Source organism: Vipera berus (assembly GCF_964194415.1).
Source record: "Vipera berus genome assembly, chromosome: 6".
Taxonomy (NCBI): Eukaryota; Metazoa; Chordata; class Lepidosauria; order Squamata; family Viperidae; genus Vipera; species Vipera berus.
The window spans coordinates 9672833-9693272 of NC_138208.1; the positions used below are offsets into that span (position 1 = coordinate 9672833).

At 44.2% G+C, this 20440-nt stretch overlaps 1 protein-coding gene across 3 annotated transcripts in view; it reads right to left on the reverse strand.

Annotated features, from left to right (window-relative positions):
* Positions 1-2367: 2367 nt before the first annotated feature.
* BEND7 (BEN domain containing 7) overlaps positions 2368-20440 on the reverse strand; it is a 64112-nt gene continuing 46039 nt past the window's right edge. For 2 of the 3 annotated variants that reach the window (XM_081331244.1, XM_081331245.1), the window contains exons 7-9: positions 13951-14070; positions 7558-7608; positions 2368-6565 (exon numbers count right to left, since the gene is read on the reverse strand). In XM_081331244.1, the coding sequence (XP_081187370.1) occupies positions 6522-6565; positions 7558-7608; positions 13951-14070 (215 nt within the window). In that variant the 3' untranslated portion in view covers positions 2368-6521. The remainder of the gene's footprint in view (positions 6566-7557; positions 7609-13950; positions 14071-20440) is intronic. The other variant, XM_081331246.1, reaches the window with a different exon arrangement.

Sequence of the window (20440 nt, forward strand, 5' to 3'; positions counted from 1 at the left end):
GCTGGCAAAAGAAAATAGATATTGACTTAAGACTTAGCAGGCCTGGTTGCAAAATTCAGGGTTGTCACCAGATGGAAGCAAAGCATTAAGAGCTTTTGTTCTTTTGAATACAAGAGTCTCAAAATTAGAAAGGAAAGTTCTAGAGGAAGCTACTGTGTAGTTACGGCTTGATGCTGAGGTCCGGGCCCTTTTGCAGAATTCCTCCCGGGTGTAAACGGAAGCGCGCAGTGGTGGGATTCAGATATGTGAACAACCGGTTCTCTTGTGTGGATGCCGCTCCCGGAAGTCCATTCAGGGCCTGGGCAACAACAACAACAAAAAAAGCTACCGGTTCTGCCGAAGTGGTGCGAACCAGCTGAATCCCACCACTGGAAACGGGTAACTTCGGGATGTGGAACATCCCCCTTGATGTTGTCTCCTCTCTCTCCTTTCTTGTTCTCCTCCCCATTCAGGAGGAAAGTAACTCTTACTTTCTCTTGAAGCTAGCTATCTCTTGAAGCTTTCCCAAGCCCGGCGTAAGGACGGTCTGGCAAAATGGCTAATTTTAAGACGGTATAGTAGCTGGTGTTACCGGATGATGTTACAAACCGGTTGGTCCAGTAATGGCCACATTGCAATGCCTGGAGCTGACTGCCTGCCAAACCTGTTTATAATCCCCTTGATCCTCTCTCCATTAATTCTACTGTTGGCTGCTTGCTGGCTTCCAAGAAACCCTCTTGAACGTTTTTCCTCTCCGAAGTATTTCTGATTTTGCTCACGATTTGCAATGCAGGTAGCACTAGCAATAGTGCTCAGATTTATATACCGCTTCCATAATGCTTTACAGCCCTCTCTGAGCGGTTTACAGAGTCAGCGTCTTGCCTCCCAACACTCTGGGTCCTCATTTTACTGACCTCGGAAGGATGGAAAGCTGAGTTGACCTTGAGCAGGTCAGGATCGAACTACTGGCAGTGGGCAGAGTCAGCCTGCAATGCTGCATTCAAACCACTGCACCACCTGGGCTCTTATTACAACCTCGACTTACAACCACAATTTCTGATGCGAAGCAAGGTGGTTGAGCAAGTTTTATACCCCATTTTACGACCTTTCTGGCCACAGCTGCTAAGTGAATCACCGCAGTTGTTAAATTAGCAACGTGGTTGTTAAGTGAATCTGGCTTCCCCATTGACTTTGCTTTTGAGGTCACAAAATGGGATCACATGACCCAGCCGTCATAAATATGAGTCAGTCTGAATTTTGATCACATGACCGGGGAGGCTGCAGCGGTCATACGTGTGAAAAACGGTCATAAGTCATTTTTCCCCCAGTGCTGCTGTATCTTTAAACGGTCGCTCAACAAACGGTTGTGAGCACTGCCAGTATTGTAAACAAATCAAGTTTGAAATCTGCAGATTCTTAAAGGAGTCTCTAAGCCATTTTCTAGGAATTGCTTCTTATTGCGTATTATCCCTGTTTTGCACAAACTCATACACTGCTTATTCCTCCCCAGGTGTATTGTTGTTATGGGCGATCCATTTTGTAAAGGTCCCATGTTTGATTGGCGAGATAAAAAGTACAGGTAGTCTTCGGCAACTGAGCTAAAAATTTCTGTTGCTAAGTGAGCCATTTCTTCACTTGAGTTTTGCCCCATTTTGTGACCTTTCTTGCCACAATTGTTAAGTGAACCGCTGTGGTTGTTAAGTTAGTGACCCTAACTTATTAAGTGACTTTGCTTGTCGGAAGGTCGCAAAAGGGGGAATCACATGACCCTGGGACACTGCGACTGTCATAAATATGGGACAGTTTCCGAAAATCTGATTTTTGATCACGTGACCCTTTGGGATGCAGCAACGGTCGTGTGAAAAATAGTCATACATCGCTTTTTTTTCTATGATATTCCATCAATCAATTTATTATTACAGCCGAAGGCCAATTTTCTATGATACTGTAACTTTGAACGGTCATTAAATGACCTGTTGTAAGTCAATGACTATCTGTATCTTGCCTTTTACTACGTACCACACAATCACGGTGTGCTATTATTTAAATAAAAAAACCCACAATTGTTCCTGTTCGCCCCATCCTGTGTTACACGGACAAGTCATTCCCATGTTATAAATTAATAGCACATCCCTTCTACAAGCAAGCAAGCCTTTTGTTTGTTTGTAGAAGGGATGAAATTTGCTATTACGGTAATTTAATTCTGCCTTTGGGGCAGTTAGTTTAGCCTTATTGCTAATTTCCTGGGTGGTAGACAATGGATTCACCACCCTTTTTCTTTAGTAACAACTGACAGGAAGAAATTGGACAGAGATAAAAGTCATTATTTCAAAATTTGTAATTAAAAAACCAATCTGTCAAAATAAACATAAGGACTCTTGATTAAATTAGAGCAATTTATTATTATTATTATTATCATCATCATTATTTTGCTGAACTTGACAAAGAGATTCCCAGAGATTGATAACACGACACAATCTTATGCACCATTTCACAACTAGTCCCTTGTTGGTTTTATTAAGAACATAGTAATTTAAAAAATAGCTAAATATGTACATATTAATAAAACATATATACATAAGATTGAGACTTTTACCTAAATATGGAATGATTTTTCCCCCTTAATAATAAAACCTATAAAAAAAGACTCCTGGAAAAAAGTTTTAACATTAGTCACAGTTAAAGTCAACACGAGTACAATTTTTTCCCCCTTAAGTTTCATAAGACGGCTGATTGTTGGTTAATGGTTATAATACGTAAGCCCCATTTGAGGACTTACAGAAAAGACCAAGAATTTTCATTCATGGAGGAAAATCCCATTGGCCTCCAAAAGAGGATGTGGGATCCTTAAAGACTACAGCCCTAGCCAGGTTTATCAGATCATCAAGAAAAGACAGCCACATTTCAGGGATAAATTGGTTGTGCTGTATTAAGTTTAAAAATTTATAAAAACATTACTGAGCTGCAGAAACTATTCTTTTTAGCAAGCTGAAGAGAGGATTCCTAAACACACCATTAGACTCTGCTAGAGATGTCTATGACGGTATCAATGAATTTTTCATGTATGTGGCATTAACCCTTCATGTGAAACGGGGACGTCCAACCTTGGCCACTTCACCTGTGGACTTCAACTCCCAGAATTCCCCAGCCAGCATCATGGCTGGCTGGGGAATTCTGGGAGATGAAGTCCACAGGTCTTAAAAGTGGCCAAGGTTGGATACCCCTGATCTTAAGATATGACCAGACATTCTCACCTAGAACACAGAAGATATTGGGATCTTCAAAAGTAACAAAAAAAGGCAAATAAGTTCAGGCAGTGTTTTTGTGAGATGTCAGAATGTATTGAAGGTTAGTGGAGAGTTGCAGACCTATTCCTGCCAGCTTTTGTTTGAAAAGAGAAATATGAACGTAGACCGCCCGCCCCCCCCCAAACATCTCGGCTCTTAAGGGATAGAATAAGGAACGGAAATGTATGCAGATGGAAAGAACCTCCTCAAAGTTGTATCCTCCAAAAACTTTCTACTAAATTCTCACAATTCCTAATCCACGTAGCTTAGCAAAACAAAGGAGAATGGAAACTAACCAGGTGCACAGAGTAGAGGGTCCTTAGTTCATCAAAGAGAGAAATAAAATGCATTATTATTATTTTTTTACTCCTGTATGCATCCGGATAATCTGCATTTTATATAGGGGCTTCTCAAAGACTCATAGAACATGGAATATTGCTGGAAGGGACCTTGGAGGTCTTCTAGTTCACACACACCCCGTTGAAGTAGGAGATCCTACTAAACCATTTCAAATAAATGGTTGTCCAGTCTCTTTTTGAAAATCTCCAGTGATGCAGCACCCACAACTTCCGAAGGCAAGCTGTTCCACTGGTTGATGGCCCTCACCGTTAGGAAATTCTCATTCTGTGTTAAGTTTTTCTCCTCAAAGGTGGCAGAAAGCAAAGCTACATGAGAAAAATGTCTACAAGCGGCCAATAAGCGTGTGCCACAGATCACGTGAGCAGCACTAAAGAATCTATATTTTCCACTCTTTATTCCTGCCCAACTATTATAGATTTAAGTGCGTGGACCAGCCGAGATCAGAGCCAAAGTACGGCAAATCTGCCTGCACAGGTAGCCTTCGACTTACGACCACAATTCAGCCCCAAATTTCCATGGTTAAGCGAGACATTTCTTCAGTGACTTTTCTTGCCACAGTTGTTAAGTGAATCACTGCAGGTGTTAAGTTAGTAACACGGTTGTTAAGTGAATCCGGCTCAACACCCCCCCCCCCCATTGATTTTGCTGGTCAGGTCGCCAAAGGGGATCACGTGACCCCAGGACACTGCGACCGTCATAAATACGAGTCAGTTGCCAAGCCTCCGAATTTTGATCATGTGACCGTGGGGAATGCCGCTATGGTTGTGTGAAAATTGGCCGTAAATCACTCTTTTCAGTGCTGTAACTTCAAACAGTCACTAAATGAGCTGTTGTAAGTCTAGGCCAAGGGTAGACAACCTTGGCTCTTTTATGACTCGTGGACTTCAACTCCCAGAATTCCTCAGCCAGCATGGCTCAGCTTGGAAACCTTTTCCCTCAGCATGGCTGGCTCAGGAATTCTGGGAGTTGAAGTCCACGAGCCATAAAAGAGCCAAGGTTCCCTACCCTTGGTCTAGGCCAGGGGTAGGCAACCTCGGCTCTTTTATGACTCGTGGACTTCAACTCCCAGAATTCCTGAGCCAGCCATGCTGAGGGGAAAGGGAGAGGTTTCCAAGCTGAGGCAAACTGGCATAGGAATTCTGGGAGTTGAAGTCCACGAGTCATAAAGGAGCCAAGGTTTGAGATGCTGGACAAAAGGAAGAAGGAAAACTAAGATACGTGTCTATATGCATGTTCTCTTTTGATATGGAAGGGCACTTGAAGAATTAGGCAAGGAGGAAGACATGGACATCCTGCCTTGACCAACTGGACAACTGTCATGGGATCATACTGGAGTGCTTTTGATACCACTGGACAGAATCCTGCCTTGGGCAGGGGGGTTGACTAGATCAGGGCTTTTCAACCTTTTCACCCATTGTACCACTTTTAGGATATGGCAACATCCGAGTACCGCCTAGCAAGGTCTCAAAAACTTGAGGACCAAAAAAAAAAAAAAGAAAAAAAGTGAAATACAGGTAGTCCTCGACTTACAACAGTTCACTTAGCGACTGTTTGAAGTTACAATGACACTGAAAAAAGTGCCCCCCAAGCCACAGCCGAGCAAGATATCTCCCTGCCCAACCGGTGGCGCTCTTCCTCCTGTCCGAGGTTTTCATTGTTGTGAGCATTTCTGTTGAGGATGTGCAGGTGGGGTGGGGTGGGGTGGGGTGTTTGTTTTTTATTTCCCCCCCCCCTCTGCTGGGTGGTTGCAGCAGGTTTTGGTCACTTTACATGACCCTGGGACACTGTGACCATCATAAATATGAACCAGTTGCCAAGCATCTGAATGTAAATCACAAGACCTTGGAGATGCTGCAACATTCCAGCTGATCAGCGCTTCTTCTGGGCTCAGCAGAAGCACCGGAATCAGCACAGAGCTCCAGCTGGATCCTGGAGCTAATCCTGGCGCTTCCGCTGAGCCCTGGCAGCCCTGCAGCTCCAGCCGTCTCTCGCTCAGGCTTGTGCGGTGCTGCCACCGGTTCAGCTTGTTCCCTTCCCCCGCTACCACTTTTCTACGATGGCTGCGTACCACCTGCCAGGTGCCAATGTACCACAGGTGGTACCCGTACCACTGGTTGAAAAGCCTTGGACTAGATAACCCCCGAGGTCTCTCCCAACCCAATGATTCTGTTAATTATTCCTGAAATACTCTTTTTGGGGAACTACAAGATGGTGTTTCGAGACCCAAATTTTATCACAGAAAAACTAACAGGATTGGCAAAATATGGAAAACAATTTGTCATCTTTAGGAGCACTTGATCTGAATTAAGCGTGACACTGCTATTACTATTAATTAGCATCTTATGATCATATACAAGGACAGCAATTCTGCTTCTGAAAAAAAGTTAATGATTTCATCCATCTAGGAGTTTACCTTGTGGAGCAAAGGCTCAACTCAGAAACTCGTTAAATTAAGATTCATTCAATGTCTTAGAAGTCTTATTTTTTGATTCCCATGACTTCTGCACCAAAAACGCCAGATGAAATTGAGGTGTTAGGAGCTATTTCTTAAGGTTAAGAGGAAACTTTAACTTCTCCCTTTCCCCCCCTAGATAAATAGAATAGCCAGCGAGTATGTATTGATGTGGGAAAATGCCATCATAAAATCAAAATTCATCCTATCACATTGGTTACCAGACTAATTGCACTAGAGCCTCTCTACCGAACAAATCTAGTTATTTTGATTCAATCAAAAAGGAAGAGTGATTCGTTGCTTAATTAATATCCACGTTAGAAAAGCATGAAATAATAATAATAATAATAATAATTGATCGGAGATCGCGAAACAGGAGACCACGGAGAGTGAAGTAATCTAAAAAGGTTCCTGGCATCATCTCGAACCAAGGTTGGCATATGCTAATGAAAGACTGGCGCAGAAGGCGTGGCTTCAAGGAGGGAACCTGAAAAAAAAAGAGTTAAAAGTTGAAAATCAGCATTTTAAGGAACTGTAATCTTCATGCGTATTGAAGATGCCCTTTGGTGCTCTCGGAGCTTGGTGGTTTTCTTGCAGACGTTTCATGACCCAACTAGGGAACATCATCAGTGCTGGAAGGGAGTGGAGTTTGCTCTCTGCTTATATATAATATAACCCCACTCCTTTCTAGCACTGATGACGCTACCAAGTTGGGGTAATGGAATGCCCACAAGAAACCCACCAAGCTCAGAGAGCACCAAGGACCCCACAGTCCTCCTCCTCCTTCCTCTCCTCCTCCTCCTTTCCATAAGCCCCACTCCCTTCTAGCACTGATGATGTTACCTAGTTGAGTAATGAAACGGCCGCAAGAAACCCACCAAGCTCAGAGAGCACCGAGGACCCCACAGTTCAAATCTCTGAGTTACAAAGATTTCCCTTTATTGGTACGAGGCCTACTCTTGACAAGCGTCTAATCCAGAAATCAGTTGGGACAAGAGTTGGCAATTGGTCTACTCTCAGAGAAACCCAGAGGCCACAGCACATCTGCGCCAATTGGCTTCCTGGACCGGTCATTAGCTGTGAAGACCTCCATGGCTAAGCTGCAGGCGGTCCGAGAGAGGACCTCTTTATCTATGAACCTCTCTGCTGCTGAAGATGATCTCAAGGGGTCCCTCTACAGTTGCAGAGGGGTCATCTGGTGGCAACCTTCTTTGTTTTTCGGTTGCCAGCCCAAGTCCCAGGAATGCCCTCCCTAATAAAGACCTTCCTTATTAGCTTTTTTTTTTAAGTCCTCAGAATAACTTATTTCCCAACAGGCTTTTAAGGCTTACTTGCTTCCCATTGTTTGGTTTTAAGTGTTCTTGATTTTAAATTTGTTTTTTTTATTGCTAAGCTGCCAAGATGTTCCAGCAGTTAGTGGTACAGTATATCTCACATTAAACAAAATAAAACAAGGAAGCAGACCTCAGCGCCATTTACCTGCCTCTAGCAGAGAGATGTCCAGTTTCTCATCTCCATCCGCCGTCTCTGCTAAAGAAAAGAAAAATTATTTTACAAATCTTTTACTTGGGAGTTTAGCTGGCAGTAAAAGCAGAAAAGAAACGAAACGTGGATGTTTATTTAAAAACAGGCTGAACCGCTGTCTAGGGCTTTTTTTCCCCCCTCCAGAGACCACCCTGGTACCATCTACACCAAGATGATCAGTGAATTGTGGAAGTTCCTGTAAAGTGTTTCTCAAACTCAGCAACTTTTAAGATGAGTTGACTTCAACCCTCTGGAGCACAGAGTTGAACTGTGGGGTCTTCAGTGCCTGGCAGTTTGCTTGAGACATTTCATGACCCAACTAGGTAACATCATCAGTGCTAGAAGGGAGTTGGGTTTGTGGAGAGGAGGAGGAGGAGGACTGTGGGGTCCTTGGGGCTCTCTGAGTTTGGTGGGTTTCTTGCAGACATTTCATGACCCAACTAGGTAACATCGCCAGTGCTAGAAGGGAGGAGGGTTTATGGAGAGGAGGAGGAGGAGGAGGATTGTAGGGTCCTTGGTACTCTCTGAGCTTGGCTGTTTTCTTGCAGACGTCTCGCGACCCAGCTAGGTAACCTCATCAGTATACTGTTTAACATTTGATATATAACCGATAAGTTTAGATTGTTTAGAATTTTGTTTCGTTGGTTATTGATTATGATGAATCCTTGTTCTTTTTTTAAAGTTGTTTATAGTTTTAATAGTTTAGTGCAGACATGTCAAACTCGTGACGTCACATGACGTCACGCAACATATCGGAGCTTTTTCCCCATTTCCGGCAATGCGGTGGGCGCGGCTTCCGCGTGACGCATCCGGCCTGCGGGCCGGCAGTTTGACACCCCTGGCTTTAGTACTTTCTTTAGTTTAGTTTTGTGCATTTTTTTTTCAATTTTCTTATCCAACAGAGTTAAAAAGCTCTACTCATGCGTGTATGAAGAAGGCAGAGCTTCAATTGTGCAGTTGCCAACTTGACTTTTTTTTTTTTTACAGTGCTCCTGTATTACTTCTGCTTAAGGGGATTTTGGTAACAGCTGCTTCAACCAAAGTTCAATTTGTCCCCGACCGAAGGCTAATCAACCTTTAAAGTGGAAAAGGATTTTATTGCTGCATAATGCACACATACTAATACATGAAATCCTTTTCGGATGTAAATCAATAACTGAAGCTGAGCAGGAAAAATGCCAAACCACATAAAAATGCTTTAATTACATTAAAAAAACACTAGCCTGCTGCATTAAGGATACAAAACTGAAATGATTTCCTAAAGCTGCATTCCAAAAATCCACTTCAGTGCACTTCTGTTGATAAAAATTTTTCTCAGCCAAACCTTTTTTTTTTGCTGCAATGAATTCTAGGAAAAAGGCCAAACGCTGAAAACAAAAGGTACGAAGCAGACCATAACTGCAGCTTGACAAAACCCTGAAAAGTCACAAGTACGTTTTCAAAAGCAAAAAATCAGGGCAGGGGTGTTTGCAGGGGCATCAGAGAAGCGAATCAATCAATCAGAGCTGGAAGGGACCTTGGAGGTCTTCTAGTCCAACCCCTGCTCAAGAAGAAGACCCATGCCATTTCAGACACATGGCTGTCTGAAAAACCTCCAGTTGTGGAGCACCTACAACTTCTGGAGGCAGGGTCGTTCCACTGCTTAATAGTTCTCACTGTTAGGAAGTTTCTCCTTAGTTCTAGGTTGCTCCTGTTCTTAATTAGTTTCCATCCATTGTTTCTTGTCTTGCCTTCTGGTGCTTTGGAGAATAGTTTTGACCCCCCTCTTCTTGGTGGCAGCCCCTCAAATACTGCTATCACGTCCCCACCTTGTCCCTTCCTTTTTTCTAGACAAGACAAGCCCAAATCCTGCAATCATTCTTCATATTAAAAAGAGCCTTGGTGGAGCAGTGGGCTAATGCCTCCTTAAGTAACACCAGCTGCCTGCAATTAATGCAGGTTCGCATCCCACCAGGCTCAAGGTTGACTCAGCCTTCCATCCTTCCCAGGTAGGTAAAATGAGGACCCAGATTGTTGGGGGCAATTACGGTAAGCTGACTTTGTAATAATGCCGCTTGGGGTGTGTGTGTGTGAAAGCCCTAATAAGCAGGCATATACATAGAATGAAGGCTACTGCTAAGCTTGTAAGCCGCCCTGAGTCTTCGGAGAAGGGCAGGATATAAATGGAATAAAAAAAAAATCAAAAATATGTTTTAGACTCCAGGCCTTTAATCGTCTCAGTTGCTCTTCTCTGCACTTTTTCCGAAACTCTCAACATCTTTTCTTTTTTTGTAACGGGGTGACCAAAACTGGATGCAGCATTCCAGTGAGGCTTTTATAAAGAGGTACGAATACTTTGTGTGATTTTGATTCTTTGTTTATACAGCCCAGGATTGCATTAGCTTTTTTGGCTGCTGCTGCTGCACACGGCTGGCTCGTATTTAAGCCATCGTCCACGAGGACTCCGTGGTGCTGCTCAAAGTTGGGCGGTTTTTTTTTTTAAATTCCATTTATATCCCGCCCTTCTCCGAAGACTCAGGGCGGCTTACAAGCTTAGCAGTAGCCTTCATTCTATGTATATGCCTGCTTATTAGGGCTTTCACACACACACCCCAAGTGGCATTATTACAAAGTCAGCTTAATTGCCCCCAACAATCTGGGTCCTCATTTTACCGACCTCGGAAGGATGGAAGGCTGAGTCAACCTTGAGCCTGGTGGGATGCGAACCTGCACTAATTGCAGGCAGCTGGTGTTACTTAAGGAGGCATTAGCCCACTGCTCCACCAAGGCTCTTCTTCTGTGACAGGAGACGCCTCTTTTACTTCAGTAAGTGTTGCACGCGCAGGGCGAGTAAAAGAGAGGAGGGCTTGGATTGTACAGCGGCAGCTGCCATCTTGACTTTTCTCTACCTCTTTGGAGGATGCTCCTCAGCTGGGCTCCATTTTGTGCACGCTCTCTGCTTTTTGAAAATCATTAAAGTTCTTTAAAAAAAAAACCTTCCGTTTTTAATGTCGTTGTATAGGTAGTGCTCGAGATATGACGATAATGGAGCCTGCTTATTACAGTCGTACGTTGTAACAGCTGTAAAACCGGTCCTTCCGTGACTGATTTTGTGACCTGATTTCTTGTGCGGCAATAGTTGAGCAATTGGAGTGGTTTGCTACGGGCACGGTGTTGCTCAAAACCGGAAATACGTGCCCATTTTGGGCAAAACCATCGTAAAATGTGGTCACCGTAGGATGCTACAAACGGTTGTAAACGGGGCTGCGTGGCTGAGCACCTGAGGTTCAGTCACCTGATCACAGAGTTGAGCCCGAATATTGTTAACTTCGAATCTGGGTTGTAAGTCTCCTTTTTTGGTGTTGATTGTAAACTCAAACAGTCGCTGGGCAACCAGTCGTAAGGCGAGGACAACCTGTAAACCATTTCGCTGGGCATGTTAAGGCAGAATTGTGGGTTGTGTTTTTTTTCTTAATCTGGGTTGCAAGTTCCCTGTTTTGCAGCCGTTGTTGTACGACACGTGATGGGAGAAAGTTATATGGCTGCAGCCCTACGTAAGTACAGATAGTCCTTGACTTACAACCTCAACTGAGCCAAAAGCTTCTGTTGTTAAGTGAGACATTTGTTAAATTAGTTTTGCCCCATTTTACAACCTTTCTTGCCACCGTTGTTAAGTGAATCACTGCAGTTGTTGAGTAAGTAACACGGTCGGTAAGTGAATCTGGCTTCCCGTTGACTTTGTCAGAAGGCCGCAAAAGGGGATCACGTGACCCTTGGGACACGGCAGCCGTCGTAAATATGAGTCAGTTGCCAGGCATCTGATTTTTGATCATGTGACCCTGGGGATGCTGCAAAGGTCCTTAGCGTGAAAAACGGTCATAGGTCATTTTTTTCAGGGGTACTGTAACTTCAAATGGTCACTAAACAAACTGTCGTAAGTCAAGGACTACCTATGTATCGGGGGGGTGTTGAGATCTATCGAGATCACTTTTAAGTAGATTTGAAGGAGGCTGTGTCGGATCTAAAAGGCTCTTGAAATCAGGTTAAAACAACTAGCTCTGCATAAACTAAAAATTATTGATAAATGTAAGGCAGTTATTTTTTTATTTAATTGACATAATAAGAATGGTATTAATTTAAATATGAGACGGTAAATACTAAGGGGAGAAGAGAGGAAACATTTAATGTAACCTTTTGAGATCTGTACTAAAGATATTTTTGTATGTTATTGAATTATTGACCAACCCAGCCGCCACGTCGCTTTTCGAATATTTAAGTGTAAAACTAGAAAATCACTAAAATTTTCTTTAAAAGAAAAAGAAAAAAATGAAATCAGGTTTGGCGTGGGCTGTTTTGAAACGGAAACGCCCCCAAATTGCCCCAACCGGTTTTTTCGTGGTGATTCAGCCTGGCTGAAATGGCTTCTCATTTAAGACTTTAACCACAAATTCCTGGCTGCAAAATTCTTCTCTCTCTAAGGATTGAGCCCAACCTGTCCCCACGTGTCTTCTCATTCTTCAAATGCTTCTGGAGATGCCAGTGGAGGCCGGGCATCTCCTTGACGGGCAGCCTGTTGTCTTAAGTGCAGGTAGTCCTCAACTTACGACCACGACTCAGCCCAAAATTTCCCCTGCCAAGCGAGACGTTTGCCTCATTTGTGAGCTTGGCCTCGTTTTGTGACGCTTGCTTGCCTGCCAGGGCTGTGAAGTGAATCCCTGCACTTGTCCTGTTAGTAACACGGTTGTTTCAGTGAATCCTTGGCAGTTGTTAAGTTTGTAATTCGGTTGTTTTAAGTGAATCCGGCTTGCCCCATTGACCTTGCTGGTCAGAAGGTCGCAAGAGGGGGATCACATGAACCCGGGACGCCGCAGCCATCATAAACATGAACCAGTTGCCAAGGGTTTGAATTTTGATCACGGGATCCTGGGGAATGCTGCAAGGGTCATCAGTGTGAAAAACGGTCGTAAGACGCTTTTTTCAGGGCCATTGTAACTTCAAATGGTCACTAAATGAACTGTTGTAAGTCGAGGACTACCTGTACACCCAGAAGGGGTGAAGGCTGCAATGCAACTTTTGTGACATCGTTCCCAACTTGTGTGAACACTTGAAGTCTATGTACCTCTTCTTAGTTGTGGCTGCTCCATCACTGGAGGATTTTAAGAGGAGACTGGACAGCCCCTTGTCTGAAATGGTATGGGGTCTCTTGCTTCAGCAGGGGGTTAGACTAGAAGACCTCCAAGGTCCCTTCCAACTCTGTTATTCTGTTAACCAAACTTCCTTCCTTCCTTCTTCCCTCCCTCCTTTCTCCATCACTGGAGGCTTTTAAAAAGAAATTGGGGAGCTATTTGTCTGGAATGGTATGGGGTCTCCTGCTTGAACAGGGGGTTGGACTAGAAGACCTCCAAGGTCCCTTCCAACTCTGTTATTATTATTATTAATGCTGAATGGTTCCAAGTTGGTCACGTGAGCTCAGGACATTGCAATCGTCATAAACGTGAGTCAGTTGCCACACGTCTGCATTTTGATCGCGTGACCACGGAGACATTGCAAGTCTGAAAAATGGTCATAAGAGACCTTTTTCAGTGCCGTTGTAACTTTGAACAGTCGCTAAATGAACTGTTGTAAGTCAAGGACGTGCAGAGTAGCATGGCTCTCTCAGCCCACCCCATAACATAATTCAGATTCAGGCACGTGGAAAGCAATCAAGACAAGACCCCTACAGAAAATCCCTAACCCCAACCCTTAACCCCAACCTTTAACCCCAACCCTGGACCCCAAAACCCTACCCTAACCCTAACCCCAACCCCTAAACCCTAACTCAACCCCAACTCTTAAACCCAACCCCAACTCTTAACCCCAACCCAACCTTTCACCCCAACCCCAACCCTGGACCCCAAACCCCTACCCTAACCCCAACCCCTAAACCCTAACCCCAACCCCAACTCTTAACCCCAACCCCAACGCTAACACCAACCCTTAACCCCAACTCTTAACCCAACCCCTAACCCCAACCCCAATCCTAACCCCAACCCCAATTCTTAACCCCAATTCTTAACCCCAACCCCAACTCCAACCCTTAACCCCAACCCCAACCCCCAACCCCTACCCTAACTCCAACCCTAACCCCTACAGAAAACCCTCTGCGTTATCCCCCAAAGGGGAACTTCTGGATGCAGGACATTCCCGCCTTCGCTCCAGACTGAGAATATGGAGGGAAAAAAAGAAGATGAAGAGGGACAGAGATCCATGCTGAACCTGCATTTGGGAACATAAACCCCCTTCTTCAACTCCACGGTAAAGGAGGGTAAGGCTCTGTCTTGCCTTTCTCTTTTACATTCTCCCCTTCCCTCCTTCCTTCTTCTCACTCACCTGATCCTCTTTTCAACCGTCTTCTGGCCAGCTTGATTTGATCCTGCAGAATTTGTACCCAGTCTCTCGGACCAGGAAGTTTATCCACGTGGTTTACAGTACAGTATTTTTCTGTGAACACTGCAGCGGGAAAGCAAAACAACAACAACAACTCCAAAATCAGGTGAAGCATATTAGTAGCCCTAAACGTGCATTTCTGGAGAACACTGTGGCTAACGGAGGGAGTAAACACTTTGTCCTGCTGTTATCTTATAGGTAGTCCTCGCCTTACGACCACCATCGGTCCCCGAAATTTATATTGCTGAGTGAGACATTGGTTAAAGTGAGTTTTGGCCCCCCATTTTACGCCTTTTCTTGTCGCATTTGTTCACTGAATCCCCGCAGTTGTTAGGTTGGTAACACTGTGCTTACGTCAGGGGTAGGCAACCTCGGCTCTTTTATGACTCGTGGACTTCAACTCCCAGAATTCCTGAGCCAGCATGGCTCAGCTTGGAAACCTCTCACTTTTCCTCTCAGCATGGCTGGCTCAGGAATTCTGGGAGTTGAAGTCCACGAGTCATAAAAGAGCCGAGGTTGCCTACCCCTGGCTTAAGTGGAATCTGGCTTCCCCCCAATGACTTTGCTCGGCGGAGTCGCAAAAAGGGGGATCACGTGAAAAACACCCCCCCCAGGACATTGCGACCGTCACAAATATGAGTCAGTTGTTGTTAAGCGTCGAAACATAAATCACGAGGCCGCAGGGATGCTGCGCTAGTCCCTAAGAGTGAAAAACGGTCACGGCTGGCTTTTGTTCAGTGCCGTCACTTTGGACGAACTGTTGTAAGTCGAGGACTAGCTGTGGAGATTCCAGCAGAGCAAGCCAGCAAACAAACAAAAATATCCTCTTCTAAGGCGATGCCCCTGATTCTGCTCTCCCCCCCCCCAACCTCTTCCCACATCCTATCTCACAGACATATAAATCGAGCTCTAGCTCGGGGTGGGACGGTGGGGTCCTTGGGGCTCTCTGAGCGTGGTGGTTTTGCGATGGCGGTGAATATCTGCAGCTCGGGCGGAGGATGAGGGTGAAGGCTGGTTCTCCGAGCTGGTGGCTTGGCTAGGTAACATCTACTAAATTTAAGACGTAGAAAATAAGAATGTTATACCGCTTTATCAATTAGAGAGAAGGAAGGCCGTTAGCGCTTACTGGCGTGACAAGTCAAAGTTGCCGCCTTGCTCGGTCAGATTTGTTTAATCATAATCATAATAGTAAAGTTGGAAGGGACCTTGGAGGTCATCTAGTCCAACCCCCTGCTCAGGCAGGAAACCCTATACCATTTCAGGAAAAATGGCTGTCCAGTCTCTTCTTAAAAACTTGCAGTGTTGGAGCATTCAACGCTTCCGGAGGAAGTTGGTTCCACTGGTTAATTGTTCTCACTGGTTAATTGTTCTAAATGTGTATCCTGAACATTAGACTTTGTGATGAATTGTGACCATGGGAATTTCGGTGACTTAACACTTGGAAATTGTAAACATTAAAGGTTAAAGTTTAATATTAATGGGAAATTAAAAACTGGGGGAAACTAATCAGGACATTGACTGTCTATAAAGGCGGAATGTTAAAATAATCAGGATATGTATAGGCCAAAAATTACTGATAAATGCGAGGATGTCATTTTTATCTAATTGATTTAATAAGAACTGTCTTAGTTTAAACAGGAGACAGCAAATACTAAGGGGAGAAGAGAGAAAAAAATTCAGTGTAGTAGCTTGAGACTCGTACTAAAGATACTTGTATGTTATTGAATTATCGATTAACTCAGCCGCCACGTTGCTTTTTAAGTACTCAAATGTAAAATTAGAAAATCAATAAAACGTGTTTTTTTTTTAAAAAAAATCTTCAGGGGAGTGTCGGTGTCGGTGTTCTTCTGCTTATAAGGGCTTCAGGTGTGGTCAGTAGGTCTGGTGATGGGGAGGTCATGTCAGATGGGGGTCTTGTGGTGGGCCGGGTGTGGGTGGGTCAAGGGAGGGTCTTGTGATGGGTCTTGTGTTGGGTCAGGTGTGGGTAGCGTCAAGGCAGGGTCTTGTGATAGGTCAGGTGTGGGTCACATCGAGTGAGGGTCTTGTGATGGGTCAGGTGTTGGGTCAGGTGTGGGTTACGTCGAGTGAGGGTCTTGTGTTGGATCAGGTGTGGGTAGCGTCAAGGGAGGGTCTTGTGATGGGTCAGGTGTGGGTCACATCGAGTGAGGGTCTTGTGATGGGTCAGGTGTGGGTTGCGTCGAGTGAGGGTCTTGTGATGGGTCAGGTGTGGGTCACGTCGAGTGAGGGTCTTGTGATGGGTCTTGTGTTGGGTCAGGTGTGGGTCGCGTCGAGTGAGGGTCTTGTGATGGGTCAGGCATCTGTCCCATCAAGTGAGACCCTCACTTCAAGAGACACCCTCACTTGATGCGACCCACACTTGACCCCTCACAAGACCCTCGCCCAACATGACCCTCACCTGACGTGACCTCCCCATCACAAGACCTACTGACCCTCACTTGACGCGACTCACACCTGACCCAACACAGGACCCTCACCTGATGTGACCCTTACTTGATGTGACCCTCCCATCACAAGACCTACAAGCCACACCTGAAGCCCTTATAAGCAGAAGAACACAAAACACTGACGTCCCCTCAACTCCGCTGAAGATGTTACCCAGCCTGGCGACGAAACGTTCGGAAACCAACCCACAAGCTCGGAGAACCAGCCTCCACCGTTTCACGACCCAACAAGGTACCATCATCTGTGCTAGAAGGAAGTGGGTTTTGCTGATGATGTTGCCCAGCTGGGTCGTGAAACGTCTGCAACAAAACCACCAAGCTCAGAGAGCACACCAAGGACCCCAACTGGAAAAGACCTCAGAAAAAATAAAGGAGAAGGATCAACCACAGACCCAACAATTCCTTTCTTTGGCTTATGAGTATATTTCAACCTTTAGGAAGTCAGAGGCCAAAATATTTCCTTAATTAAGGAGCATTTCCGAAACAGAGCAAAACATCAGCTACAGAAAGCTATCTAACGAAGTTGTTTAAAAAGAACTGGAGGGAGTCAGGAATGTTCTTGATCTATGAGGACCACAATTTCATTTTATTTTATTTTTATTTTTAATCCCATTTATATCCCGCCCTTCTCCGAAGACTCAGGGCGGCTTACAATTTAAAGCACAAATCAATGTGCTTAGCAATAGCCTTCATTCTATGTCTATGCCTGCTTATTAAGGTTGTTTGGGCAGGAGTTTTATCACATGTGTGGATTTAGCCAGGTGTGAGGGCAGGGTTCTCGCCCCCTTTTTTTGGAAGGAGGAGGAGGTGGAAAGAAATGCAACCATGTTTTTTTCCCCATTGCATCTGATGGAAGCTCTAGGGCACGGGTCGGCAACCCGCGGCTCCGGAGCCGCATGCGGCTCTTTGAGCCGTCTCCTGCGGCTCCCAGCCGCCCGGTGCGCGCGCACCTCTTTGAACGGGCAGTGGTGCGCGCGCACCTCTCCAAATGGAGAGTGGCACCGTCCGTTTGGAGAGGTGCGCGCGCACCTCCCCAAACCTTTGGAGAGGTGCGTGCGTACCTCCGCGCGAACGGGCAGCGGCGCCGCTCTTTGAGAAAGCTGCCACGGCACGTTTGCAGGCTGCCGAAGGCGGTAGCTCTGCAAACGGGCCGTCGCCGTCGCGCAACCGGGAACCGGTTCCATCACACATAAAAAAAATGGCAACTGCGTGCGTCCGCGCATGCGCAAGAAAAAACCGTTTTGCGCATGCGCAAAACTTTTTTTGCGCATGCGCGTGCATGGACACACACGCACGGCTCCCACTTTTTTTTATGTGTGATGGAACCGGTTCCCAGTGGCTCTTTTCCTTTTTCAGGTTGCCGACCCCTGCTCTAGGGATACCTTAAAGAAAATAGGTTTTAGGCCAGGGTATAGCCTGAAGCTGAGATACGACTTAAGAAGGATGCACTTGAGAAAAAGAACAGAGTCAAGGGTTAACAGAAACAGCAGAGAAAGCAAGGGATAAAAATGTATGGGGAAAAAAAATCAGTTTTTTTTTAAAAAAATCCCATTTATATCCCGCCCTTCTCCGAAGACTCAGGGCGGCTTACAATCTAAAGCACAAATCAATGTGCTTAGCAATAGCCTTCATTCTATGTATATGCCTGCTTATTAGGGCTTTCGCCCCCCCCCGCCCCCGCCCCAGCGGCATTATTACAAAGTCAGCTTGAAAAGCAAGTAGAGTTTGACGTCAAAAGCTCCACTCAACTCCGATGCTTTTAACGGCCTTATTAGCATCCTCTTTGCTGATTAGCTTTACAGCAGTAAAACAATTCCCCCTCTCCAAAAATACTACAGGGATATTGGAAATGACATGAGTTATATCCCTGAAAAGTCCCCCTCCAACTGATTTATTGGACACAACGTGCTCAATCTGTACTAGTGGGATACAGTGCCCAAAGTTTGAGACTAGATCTTCTGGAAGGTCTCTCTCCTGCCAAGTAGCGAACAAAACCTTCCAATTCTTAATGAGATCGAAGGCTGAATGAGCCACCAGAGGAAACAAATAGATCTAGTGTCTTGAAGATCGGCTTTAAGAAGTCAATGTGTGTAAATAGAGACAGGCAGAGCGAACTTCCACAGTGGCATCACTTGCTACTCGTGTCAAGGAGAGTCCGTAGAGTTCCTCAAGTCCTATCACTTGGCTGGCACCGTCAAGTCAATAAAAGGAGTCTTATTATTAGAATGGTGCCTACTGGTGCCACTTGAGGGAGATCAGCAGCTGGATGGAACTGAAAACTGATTCAGATACATATTTCAGACGTCTGTCTCTCTGTCTGCCTGTCTATCTATTTATGTCTGTCTCTATCATCTATATCATATCATATCATATCTATCTATCTATCTATCTATCTATCTATCTATCTATCTATCTATCTATCTATCTATCTATCTATCTTTAACTGTCTATATCATCTTTCCATATCTATCTATCATCTATCTATCTATCTATCTATCTATCTATCTATCTATCTATCTATCTATCTATCATCATCATCTTTAACTGTCTATATCATCTTTCCATATCTATCTATCTATCTATCTATCTATCTATCTATCTATCTATCTATCTATCTATCTATTTATCTATCTATGTCTATATCATCTATATTATCTTTCCATATCTATCTATCTATCTATCTATCTATTTATCTATCTATGTCTATATCATCTATATTATCTTTCCATATCTATCTATCTATTTATCTATCTATCTATCTATCTATCTATCTATCTATCTATCTATCTATCTATCGTCTTCAACCTATGACCACACTGAGTCCAAAGTTTCTGTTGCTAAGCAAGACACTTGTTAAGTGGGTTTTGCCCCATTTTATGACCATTCTTGCCACTGTTATTAAGTGAATCACTGTAGCTGTTCAGTTAGTAACATGCTTGTTAAGCGAATCTGGCTTCCCCATTGACTTTGTTCGTCAGAAGGGCGCCAAAGATGATCACGTGACCCCGGAACACATGGTGGCCGTCATAAATATGAACCAATTGCCAAGGACATGAACTTTGATCACGTGATCCTGGGGATGCTGCAACAGTCATTAAGTGTGAAAAATGATCGTAAGTCATTTTTTCAGTGCTGTTGTAAATTTAAACAGTCACTAAACATATGGTTGTATATGGTTGCAATTGGCTCATATTTACGACGGTTGCAATGTCCCCGGGTGATGTGATCATCTCTTGAGACCTTCTGAACAGTAAGGTCAATGGAGAAGCCGCATTTACTTAACAACCGTGTCACTAACTGAACAACTGTAGTGATTCACTTAACGATTGTGGCAAGACAGGTTATAAAATGGGGGAGAATTCACATAACAACTGTCTTAGCAATGCAAACTTTGGCCTTGATTGTGGTTGTAAGTCAAGGACTACCTGTATCTTGTCTCTAGATGTGAAACAGCCCAGTGTTTAGAAGACTTTTGAAAAGGATGGAATAGGAATAAGAATAGAATAGAATAGAATAGAATAGAATAGAATAGAATAGAATAGAATAGAATAGAATAGAATAGAATAGAATAGAATAGAATAGAATGGAATGGAATGGAATGGAATGGAGTGGAATGGAATGGAGTGGAGTGGAGTGGAGTGGAGTAGAAAGGAAAGGAAAGGAAAGGAAAGGAAAGGAAAGGAAAGGAAAGGAAAGGAATGGGATTGTAGAATAGAATGGAACGGAACGGAATAGAATAGAATAGAAGAACAGAACAGAACAGAACAGAACAGAACAGAACATATTGTAGAATAGAATAGAATAGAATAGAATAGAATAGAATAGAATAGAATAGAATAGAATAGAATAGAATAGAATAGAATAGAACAGAACAGAATAGAAACAGAACAGAGCAGAACAGAAGAATGGAATGGAACAGAACAGAATAGAATAGGAATGGAACGGAATAGAACGGAACAGAATAGAACAGA